This window comes from Pholcus phalangioides, unplaced genomic scaffold, assembly GCF_987345545.1.
Source record: "Pholcus phalangioides strain wild (caught in Gottingen) unplaced genomic scaffold, Ppha-v1.0 ptg000042l_1, whole genome shotgun sequence".
NCBI classification, from domain to species: Eukaryota; Metazoa; Arthropoda; class Arachnida; order Araneae; family Pholcidae; genus Pholcus; species Pholcus phalangioides.
Genome location: NW_028301628.1, coordinates 28,721,846 through 28,734,185, shown reverse-complemented (window position 1 = coordinate 28,734,185; position 12,340 = coordinate 28,721,846). Strand labels below are relative to the sequence as shown.

The 12,340-nt window shown below is 40.6% G+C and overlaps 1 protein-coding gene across 1 annotated transcript; it reads right to left on the bottom strand.

The window, feature by feature from the left end:
- Nucleotides 1-5,444: 5,444 nt before the first annotated feature.
- LOC149064749 (uncharacterized) lies at nt 5,445-9,509 on the bottom strand. The gene has a single exon (XM_089254624.1). The coding sequence runs from the start codon at nt 9,507-9,509 to the stop codon at nt 5,445-5,447; it is 4,065 nt and encodes a 1,354-aa protein (XP_089110750.1).
- Between the last annotated feature and the right edge of the window lie 2,831 nt (nt 9,510-12,340).

Sequence of the window (12,340 nt, the reverse complement as noted above, 5' to 3'; positions counted from 1 at the left end):
CGTAAACATTGCTCTGTGGAATTCCTAACGACTCGGTAAAGGAAGGACTTCAGAAACGTGTTTATGTAGGCCCTCAGTTATTTTGTTGTTGGAGTTATGCTTTTTTCGTGTTATACAAGTGCTGCCATCTGCCTTTCAGGCAAATGTCTTAATTTTCATGTCATGTTTGTGTTAAAGGTCTGCCTGTTTTCTGCGGAGTGACTTTTTTAAAATGTCGGGGCACACAACAGCTTCTCAGTTCTCAGAGAGATCACGGTCTTCTACGGCCTGGTTCGAGTCGGGGGGCCATATAGTAAAGGCTGCCTCATGACGCGTGTGAATCTGTACCAGCTGACGTCATCGTCCTGACAGAACCGGTTGGTTGTCGTTGGCTACCTTGGTATTTTCAAGGTCGCGCTTTAGTTAAACTGTATAAAAGCAGTGAAGTCATTCAAAGTAATGAGACAGTCTTTATACTATATAGCCGTGGTACTCCGTAAAATACCTCTACGTAAATAATCGAAAAACAAATCTAAGAAGCTTAGATTCGATTCGATTATCGGGGGCTGCTTCTTGCATAGGCAAACGAGAAGCGTGTCCAGGGGCCACAAATTTCCTTGCCCATTCGGATGCCAAAATTGACATCTTTCGATATATATATTTCAATTTTTGCAAAAATGTGAACAAATATTTTCAATTTTTAGTGGTCTTGGGGGCACCCCCCCCCTCCCACATTCCCCTTCTACCATCTACGTCTCTAAGAATGATATACACATAAAGGGCCCAAAAATTCTTGCTTGCCCAGGGCCCAGATTTATTAGGCAAAGGCCCTGGCAGTGATGCCTTCCTTCATTGCTTCATTATAAGCAACGAGGCATCGGCCAATGAATTCTACTTCGTAGAAAAAGCGTGTAGTCTGCAACGTGAACAAGACACGTGTTTACACGTTCAACCTTTCGATAATTTTGCAATATCGCATGATGATGTTGATGATGATGATGGTGGTGGTGGTGGTGGTGGTCCCACCTTTATTACTTTTACAGCAAGGCAGTTTGACCCAGTTCTTCCTCCCATAATCACCTTTTAATTACATTGCCGTCAACGAACATTAAATTCTTTCGACATGCTGAGCCAGATAATTGTACTTATTTGTGGGGAGTTTGTTTTTTTCCAAGTATACAGTTTATCCGATAATCCATTGTAATCAGCACCTGGATTGAAAGCAAAGTTGCAGTCAATTGAGAGGGGGGAGAGAAAGAGAGAGGAGCGGGGGGAGAGAGGGAGAGAGGAGAGGGGGGAAGAGGGGAGAGAGAGAGAGAGAGAGATGAGTCAATTTTTCTATAATTCAGAACACTCCTGTCATTGAGCACACTATTTCTGTAATCGAGGACAATGAGAAGGAATATAATTAACAGTTACTGCCAGAGAACTCTTTGAATACAGGCCTGTCCGGGATAAAAGGGTTTTCCCAAGATAACGTCTTAAGCCCCGTTCACATGGAAAATAGAAAAGAGAAACAGTCGTCAAACGGGTACTACCACTCCCAATGCAACCGCAATATTTGCACATGTGGACGGGGGCTTTATAGCGAGAGAAACCAGCACCTCCTAGAGATGCTGGCCTCAGCACGCTGCTAGTGACGCCAGCAAGTAGTCCATCCTCATTCAGAAAATTCAGAGGAAAAAATTCCGCTGCACGTGCCAGCATCATCGTTGTGCGGAAAAGAAACAATCGGGATCAGAATTGTCAATTTCTATACCTCCATACCCCGCACATCCAATCACCATGCGGTATTTGTGAGTCAACCAGGAAGATTCTACGCCAAAATAAGAAGAAACGAAATAGGACGCTGTAGTTCAAAATGTGGCAAACTTGCTAGGTAGTCTTAGTGACATTACTGATGAATTAGGCAATCCGTACGGAGGCCTTCTATCTCCAGGAGGTGCTGGGGATAATACGCATGATAAATTTTAATTTTGAGTTGTTTTGCACTTTTAAATTTGAGTTGGATTGGAGAGGGCAACACCCCTCACTCCTCTCGGTGGATTTCTCAATAATTAGGAATGGATGATCAACTGGTGAGTTTACAAATCACGGGGGGGGGGCTACTGTCTACTTCGTGGGGTATTCCGTGGATTCAATTGAACCCCTTCCCCCATCCCCGAGGCCCAAAACTAAACCGTATCCTGACACCGTAGAAAAGTAATACACTTGGTGTCATCCAACCAGAGCCGTTTTAAAGGGCAAGCTAATTTTCTGAAGGCCCCTACCTATCTGAGCTGACTGCCTATAAATTCGCATAACTACTCTCAAAAATCATAGTAGTACCAATACTCCTTATCACGAGACCCCCTCGAAGGGCTGCCCTGGCACGTGCCCGGGCGGTTTCATGCGTTAAGACAGCATTCATGATTTTCGACCCAGAATGAATTTTTGGACACCAGCTGATGTTTAGCCAGAGCCTCTGTTAGAGAGTGTGATGGGTGCGGTCGAACGCTTTCCGCCGCCCCCCCCCCCGGACACTGATATATTTCTGAAGGAAATGATGACCGCCAAGAGATTTGATTGGGTGTTTTAGTTTGATTTGGCACATTTCTCTGAAAGCCGGTTGAATCCAATGTTAGAGGTGTCCCACTCATTTAGACGTAAAGGGTGGTCATAAAATAAGTTTGCAGATATACGAGCCCCTAGCGGCCGCAAAAATCAATGAATTTGGGTGAAATTCGAGACAGGGATTTCAGAGTACATGCGCTCACGAGGATGTGAAAAAAAAAAAAAAAACCACGAAACCCTAGCTTTTGTGGTTGCGGCTACAACGAAAATTTCGAAAAATTTAAATGGCAACACCTGCAAAATGATCAGCGTGTCAAAAAAGAAACATAAAAGGCGTTGGAACGGTAGCTGTAGCACCATAAAGACGCAGGACGCCAACAAAGAGGATTGGTGCACTAGACCGGTGATGCGAGTTTTGGAGAGATTCTCAAAAATAAAAACTTCCAAATAAGAAATTCATTTTTATTTTAAAAAAAATATGTTAAAACTAAAGAATGCCTTTATTCAGCTGAGCTAATTACTGTGTATCATACAATGTAATTTTATCAAATTCTACTCTTGTACAATATATTGGCTCCGTCATGCCGAATGTGCATTGTCCATGCGAAAAAAAAAAAACGTGGGAAAAGAACGTTTGAATCTACCCATGTTACTCTATGGAAGTTATTTTCCTAAAATGTTTTGTAACGTGTGTTTCAATAGTGATACGCATTCGCGTTTCAGGAGATAGCAAAAGAAGGTATCCAAATAGCAAAGGGGTCGTTCAAGTGTTACGTCATCATCGATTGGGGGGGGGGGGGGTGTTTGGATAATGCTTACGTCATCAACCACCCTATATGAAAATATGAGTAAGGATTCAGAGGGGCAGAGCTGATGACGAAATTTTGCTGACAAGGGGGGGGGGGTCAGCGTTTTGCTGACATTTACTGACAAGGGGAGGGGAGGGGTCAAAAATGACTAAAAATTTGCTTACGTAATACTTGAACGGCCCCTAATGAAAAACAAGGAAAATTTGTACATTCGTACTTCTGGCATGCGGTGGACGATGAAATCACGTTAGTACTTTTACAGGGGGACTTGGAGCAAAATTGCATATTTCTTAAAAATTAAAAACACAGAATAGAATATGTGAATATACGGGGAAATGATAAGTAATATGTGAATATAGGGGAAAATGTGTCTACGTTTCATGAACAGTTTTTGTTAATGTCTGATTTCAAGTGTAGAATCATTTTGAAATCGGATGATTCTTTCTTAATCACCCTGTTTACGAAAATCAAGGACCATACACCTCATTACACTTCCATCTTGCATAAGGGACACTAAGTACATCAAAAAACAAAGTAAATATTTATATGTTAAAAGAAATTGAATATCTTTTGGAAGTCGCCTAATAAAAAATGAAACAAGCGTTCCTATAAAAGGACTTTCAGGACACATTTGCTTGCAAAAAATCGGAATGTCCCGGACTCCGGGAAATATGGTCAGTCTATGTAGGGGTTGGGCCATATTGTCAGCCTGTGAAGGGGTCGCTGATAAATTTTTTGGTCAAAAAAGGGGTCGCGCTTCAAAATGTTTGCGCACCACTGCACTAAACAGACGCCCGATCAGAAACTTCGCGCAGATTTGATGAAATTCCACGGCCGAACGTCTAGCGCACCAACCCCTTAAGACCCGTTAACATGTGCAAATATTGCGGTAGCATTGGAAGTTCTATCACCCGCTTGACGACTTTTTTCCTTCATAAGGCAAGAAATGGTGAAAATTGGTGAAAATTCTTGAAGTGGGTTTTATAAACCCGCTTTTTTTTTTTTATTTCCCATGTTAATGGGGCTTTAGTGAGATTTTTCTTTGTCTGCGCCCTGCGCCCGCGTTTATGGTGCTACAGGTACCATTCCAACGCCATTAATGTTTTTTGACTAGCAGATGATTTGGCAATGCATAAAAGTAAGTAATGCCATTCGAAATTTTCTTGTTATTGCTGTAAGCGCAAGTGTTTGGTGTGTTTCCACGCCTCCGAGCGCATCCCTGAAATACCTATACCTCGAATTTCGTCCAAATTCGTTTATTTTTGCGGTCGTTAAAGGGTTATGACCACCCTGTAGGCATTCTGCATAATTGAAATTTTAAATTGAAATTTCGGAAGAAAATACCTTTATATGTTTGGTCAATACCATGAACTCAAACACACACCTGTGTTTTTAAACTCAACAAATTTTAATTCTGTGAGAAGGGTGATTCAATAATGCGTGACTGAAAAACGCTGGGGATTACATAAGACAACCTCCCACTGGAGGGTTGTTACATACACTATCACTATTACACAACACATTTCTCCCCTTCGAGAGGGAGAGAGACATAATAATAATAAGAAATACACAAGAAAAGAAAAGCGAAAGTAGACATCAACTCCATCTTGTGTTGGGAGCAAAAGATAAAAAGTTAGGCGTTTCCATCCCGCCCGGCGTTGTAATGCTAATTACAACCAATATCAATTTAACATAATACAAAAGAAATTAAAAAATGCTTGAAATCAAAACTTGCACACAATACATATTGAAAAAATAATTATGAAGAATCATGAGCATATAACTATAATGGTAATAATACATTTGCAAGATAAATGCATCTTACTTGTGTAGGCATATCCTATCTTAGGCATCAAAATGAACTGAAACAAATCTAAACACATAACTGCTGTAATCAAACACGCGTGATTGATTCAAAATGCAACAAACATATGTGCAGTCAATTCAAATTAATATCCATTCTGAAAAGCTTAAAAAAAACATCATTATCATATGCAATGAAATTATGCAGCTAAAATGCACAAATGAAATTACTAAAATATATCCGATTAAATATGATAAACACAAACACTAGATGATAAATTACATGAAGACCAAGTCACTTCATTTCTCTTGAAGCGGGAGCAAACAAATTTTTGCTATGGATCGTTTGATTAGTCCATTTTTAGTTCGAACAGTCACAACGCGAACCTTGTGATCTGGACCTGGAATGATTTCTTCAATTCTTCCAAGTAACCAGTTACACGGTGGCACGTTATCTTCCTTGACAATCACCATGGCACCTGGTTGCACATTAGATTTTGAGAAGTGCCACTTATTTCGTTGCTGGAGCGAACTTAGGTAGTCCATCTGCCAACGTTTCCAGATGGTCTGAACGAATCGTGTTGTGAGCTGCCATCGAGATAGTCGGTTATCACCAAGGTGGCACAGGTCAGGCTCAACAACGGTGTTAAGCGATCGTCCAATCAAAAAGTGAGCTGGTGTTAGGACATCAAAGTCATTGATGTCTGGCGATAGAGGTGTAAGTGGTCTGGAGTTCAAAATTCCTTCAATTTGGGTCATAACAGTCTGGAACTCTTCCAACGTGAGTTTGGAAGACCCAACAGTTCTTTTGAAATGGTGCTTGAAGGACTTGACACCAGTTTCCCACAAGCCTCCAAAATTTGGAGCTCTTGGAGGTAGGAAATTCCATGTGATTTCCTCGAAGGCGAAAAAATTAGCCACAGATTCATCAGGTTTCACAACCATCTGATGAAGACGTTTTAACTCTGTGTTGGCACCGACGAAATTAGTGCCATTGTCACTGAATATTGATGAGCATTTCCCACGTCTAGCGAAAAACCTCTTTAGACATGCAATAAATGCGTCTGCTGTCAAATCTGATACGAATTCTAGGTGGATTGCTTTAGTCACAAAACACACGAATAAAGCAACATATATTTTATGCAATTGGCCCCTTCTCTGACCCTTGAATTTTACGTAGAATGGGCCACAAAAATCTACTCCACAAACGTTGAATGGAAAAGTTCTGTTTACTCTTTCCTTAGGCAAGTTGCCCATTATTTGCTCAAGAGTGGTCGGTTGTGCACGGAAGCATGTTACACACTCATGAACTATTTTTCTTGCAAGGTTTCTTGCACCAACAACCCAAAAAGTTTGGCGAACGAGATGCAGTAAGGTTTGAGAACCTACATGCAGGTGTTTACGGTGATAGTATTCGAAAATCAGTCTCGTTAGTCGGTGTTTGGCTGGTAGAATTATCTGGTGTTTTTGATTGTACGAAATGTCTGCTTCATTTATGCGACCACCAACGCGAAGCAATCCTTTCTGATCCATGAAAGGATTGAGATTTTTCAATTTGCTTTTAGTGAAGACTTGAGCCCCTTGCTTCAAGTTCCTCAATTCCTCACTGAATTTCCTTTGAACTATCTGGATTATTTTTATTCTTGCCACGTCAAGTTCTTGGGCAGTGAGTGGACCTGATTTTTTATCTGTCTTAGATCTGGCATTAGAACAAAATCTAAGCACGTAAGCAACTATTTTAATGATGGCTGTGTATCTGCTGGCTTTCGTTATTATGGGTGTTATAACATCATCAACACTTGCTACCAATGAATGTTCAACGGATTTCTTGAATTCACTCGCAAATGTCTCATCCTCTTGTGTCAACGTAGGTGGATCCAAATCAAAACTAAGTTCTGATCTCAAATAATCAGGACCGCTCCACCACAATTCATTGTGAATTAATTTGTCAGGAGACAAGCCACGTGACACCAGATCTGCTGGATTGTCTTCGGATCTAACGTGGTACCACTTATACCCACTAGTTATTTCCTGAATAACTGCCACTCTATTGGCTACAAAAGTTTTCAACAAATGAGGTGAGGTGTTGATCCATGCCAGAACAATTTTTGAATCTGACCACAAAATAATTTTCTTAAGGTCTAATCTTAGAGATTCTACGACCTTACTGATCAACTTGGACAGCAACACTGCTGCACACAATTCTAAACGAGGTATAGTAGTCACCTTGAGTGGAGCCACTCTTGACTTACTACACAAAAGCTTAACGCTGTACACATTTTCAGAAAGACACCGCACGTAAACTGCTGCGCCATAAGCCTCAGAAGAAGCATCGGCGAATCCATGTATTTCAATTGAGTGACCTTCACCAGATAAGTAATAACGATCAATGCATACATCATTAACAACATGCAGGGCAGTAATAAACTTGCACCATTCGGTTGCTTCCTTTTTTGGAAGCGTATTATTCCAGTCCAATTTCAACAGCCACAAACGCTGCATGAATATTTTTGCCTTAACTATGATAGGCCCCAGCAATCCCAATGGGTCAAACAGTCTCGCTATATCCGAGAGAACGGTGCGTTTGGTGTAATCGGAAAATAGGTTTGAGCTTACCTTGAACGTGAAATAGTCCTTTTGGGGATTCCAAGCCAAGCCCAACGTTTTCACAGTGACATTGTCCTTGGCATCAAAACTGTATCCATTCTCGCCATGGTTGACTGCGTTTAGCAGTGTCGAATTGGAACACCACTTGTGAAGTGTCATTCCACAAGTTTGGAGCATCTGTATCAATTGACGCTGAAGCTCTAGAGCGTCATGTAGTTCATGTGCACCAGACAAGATGTCATCCACATAAAAGTCCGAGAGTGCAATCTTGGACGCATAAGGAAATCGAGATTGTTCGTCTAGCGCAAGTTGTTTCAGCACACGTGTAGCTAAATACGGAGCACAAGTTGTACCGTAGGTGACAGTCAATAATCTAAACACCTTAACAGGATCGTTCAGATTTTCTTTCCACACGATTCTCTGCAAATCACAATGGCCGGATTCAACCAGAATTTGCCGATACATTTTGACAATGTCGGCGGTGAAAGCATATCTATGTTGACAAAATCTCATCATAATTGAGAATAAATCCTGTTGAATAGTTCCACCATTCATGAGCAAATTGTTAAGAGACACCCCTGAAGAAGAGACGGCTGATGCATCAAAGACAACGCGAAGTTTTGTACTCGCACTATCAGGTCGGTGAACGCCATGATGTGGCATATAGTAGGTGTTGTGATGAACTGCAACAGAGGTGAGTTCTTCCATGTGTCCCAAATCCTCATACTCCTTCATGAAGGACACGTAAAGCTTTTTCATATCTTCATCCTTGTCTAGTCGTTTGCACGTTGCGTTCAATCTTCTACTAGCCATAGCCAAAGAATCTCCCAATTGTGTTTGATCTGATTTAAGAGGTAGTTGCACTACATATCTACCTGCCTCATTTCTGGAATGAGTCTCACAAAAATGCTTTTCACAAAGAAATGCCTCAGTACTTTCAATAAGCTTGTTTTCGTTTATGGATTCTAAGTTCCAGAATCTTTTCAAGGTGTTATCTAAATGTTCTAATTCATTTGATAAGTGACAATATCGCACATTACTTTCGGTTTGGTTTTGCACCGCACCGCAAACTATCCAACCAAAAACAGTTTCTTGCAACGATATTTTAGATGTGGTAATCCGATGTTCGCATAAAATCTCAAAGAATATTTCGGCACCCAATAAAATGTCGATTCTATTCGGAACATTAAAGTCGGGATCTGCTAGCCGTATATTCTCTGGAGGGGAAACTTCAGATTTGTTGATATATCTGGAAGGACTGAAACCCATCACTTTCGGAACTATTAGCAACTCCAATGAGCGCCTAAACTTGTCATCTGAAGATGAAATTACCACATGCAGTTTCTGGTTTATGTTTACTGGTAAGCCGCTCAACCCAGACACAGAGACGAAAGTTTTATTTCTTTTCAGCCCAAGTCTCTTTGCGCATTCGGTAGTGACAAAGCTTGACTGCGATGCACTATCCAACAGCGCTCTACATGGTTGTAAACAACCTCGTGAATCCCTCACGTATACCACTGCTGTAGCCAGAAGAACGTAGTTATTCGTCACTTGTCGAGGAGTGCTGTTTATGAGGGTCGATGTGTGACTGACTTCCCCCATCTCATCGGATTGTTTATCAGCAAGCGGGAGTACGTTTGATGCTTGCGGAGGCGACTTTCCTTCTTTTTTTGTTTTGTCTTCTAACAAGTCATTTCTTTTAACTCTGTGAAGGAGGGTGTGATGTTTGTAACCACAGATGTTACAGCCCTTGGACATACATTCATTTACTGTATGGGAGTCATTTAAACAATTGAAACACAGGTGTTTCTTTTTCACTATATTTTGCCTCTCATTTGTGCTTAGCTTATGAAACTCAGAACAATTATATATGGAGTGTTCTAATTTGCATACAGGACATGATTTCCCGTAGTTAGAGGATTTTACAGCAAAGGTCCTCGATTTATTTATAGGTGAATTGCGAGGCTCACGGACGGGAATGGTTCGCGTGATACCTTCCAAAAATTGACATCTGCTTTCCAAAAATGAAATCAAACTGTCCCAACTAGGAATTTCTGTAGATTCTAGGGTCATTTCAAATTGTTTTCTTGTTTCTCTGTCCAATTTTCTGAGAATTAAATTGGATAATATTACTTCACTCAGAGCATCTGTCTTAAGATTTGCAATGTTTAATGCTCTCAGGTGCTTTAGAACGTTGTCTAGCAAGGCTCTCAAATCTTTAGCCGACTCTTGGGTGATTTTAGGGATTAAAATTAAGGCATTGATATGCGTATCAACAATCAAACGTTTGTTTTCAAACCGTTTCTCTAGTGCAGAGAATAATGAATCAAAGGTGTCTTCAATGCTTTGAACTTGTCTAGCTTCACCTTTCAAGGCAGCTTGTAAATAATACAGTTTTTGTACATCGGAAAGGTTAATATTTTCGGTGATCAGAGAATTGAATTGATTTTTGAACAAGGTCCACTCTTCATATTTACCACTAAATTGTGGCAGGGGAATTTCTGGCAGTTTTACGTTTTGCTTAGAAGTATTAGTTTCGATTTTACTGGGAACGAAACTTAACAAACTCAAACGGATTTCAATGTCCTCTAATTTTTCTTCAATTTCACAGAGCTCTAAATTTAGAACTTCGAATTCATCATTTTTTAACACTTCATAATATTTCAATTTCAACTCTTCAAAACTGTTTTTTGTCGTGTTTAATGTTTCTTTTCTGCATTTAATTACTGCCTCACTAGCACTTTCATTATCTGACAAGAATTTATCAAGTCTGGTGATTTGGGCCTTGACGTTGCCCTTACGTCGACTCAACACAGTTAAATTCGCCATCGTGCGAATCGAAATATGAATTTGGTGAAATTCTACTTACAGTTTCTTGTGTAGAAAAGTTGAGTATCCAAAGTTGAGCTGATTCACTAATCAACTATCAATCTATAGGTTCACTGATGCTCGATTCACTAATCAAATATCAATCTATAGGTTCACTGGTGCTCCTGCGACGACGGACCAACGGCCATGGTCAATACCATGAACTCAAACACACACCTGTGTTTTTAAACTCAACAAATTTTAATTCTGTGAGAAGGGTGATTCAATAATGCGTGACTGAAAAACGCTGGGGATTACATAAGACAACCTCCCACTGGAGGGTTGTTACATACACTATCACTATTACACAACACATTTCTCCCCTTCGAGAGGGAGAGAGACATAATAATAATAAGAAATACACAAGAAAAGAAAAGCGAAAGTAGACATCAACTCCATCTTGTGTTGGGAGCAAAAGATAAAAAGTTAGGCGTTTCCAATGTTATTATAATCAATTTCTGTTCATTTCAATGTTATTTGAAGACTATGAACTCGAAATTTATCTTTAATAAATTCATTGCGACCGACCCTCTACGCCATGTCATGATACATCTCCTAAAGACCCTTGGCCCGCTGACCAAATATCATGGCCCCCACAAGGGGTGGGCTGACAAGGCTCCAGCCCTGGGGCCCGGGAGGATTTTAATCATTTTTTTGTTTTTTCACGCTATAAATTCATCATAAAGGGGGCCTCATAAAAGTCTGGTCTGGGGGCCCGTAAAAGGTCCTAGCCTAGGGGCCCTGCTTCAGGATGTGGGGGCCATGCCAAATATGGCCCTGGGGGTTACTTAATGCAGCTTGTTCTCTTCAAACCTAATTTTATAAAAATGAACTAAGCGGCACATTTACAGATCGCTTAAGTGTCTCGTGGTACAATTCCAAAACATTTAAACAGCCCATGGCATATTTTCAGATCACTTAAATGACCTGACCAGTTCCAGAACACTTAATCGATCCGTGACACATTTAGAGATCCCTTGATTGACATGTGGCGTAGTTTTAGAGCACTTAAGTGGCCCCCAGTGTGGTTCTACATCATTCATGTTACCCGCGGCACATTCTCAGATTATTTAAGTGATGCGTGGCACAGTTCCAGAGCACTTACGCGGCCCGAACACAGTTCCAGAGCACTTAAGCGGCCCGGACACATTACCAGATCACTTGGATCCGCGAAACATTGAGATCACTAAAGTGGCTCTGTAGGGCACTTATAAATAGGGGGGATGTTACTTCAATTGCCCACAAACTATCGAAAGGTTTTTCTCGTTTTTGGCGCACCGAGTAAGATGCCATTTAAAAATATTTCATATTTTCATAAAAGTTGGTTGATGACGTAAGCATTATCCACACACCCCCCCCCTCCCTTGTCATCAAAAGTCAGCAAATCGGAAACCCCTCTTCCCACCCACCTCATCGATGATGACGTAATACTTGAACGGCCCCTAATCCAAAGTTTACGGCCATTTTCGTAAGCCGAAATAGCTTTAAATATGGTTGATTCATTTATTATAAGCGAGATAAGACAAGTATTTACACAACGTTTCATTTATAGATAAGCCAAGTGTTCCCTTATCTCGTTTCTAAATAAAGAGCTTACAACGGGTTAGGAATGAAAAACTGAAACTATCGGCCTACATATTTTATAAGTCATCTATTTTAGGAAACACTAGAATAATCAGAATCATGTGACCGTATCATGGTAACTATTTCGGTATGGATTG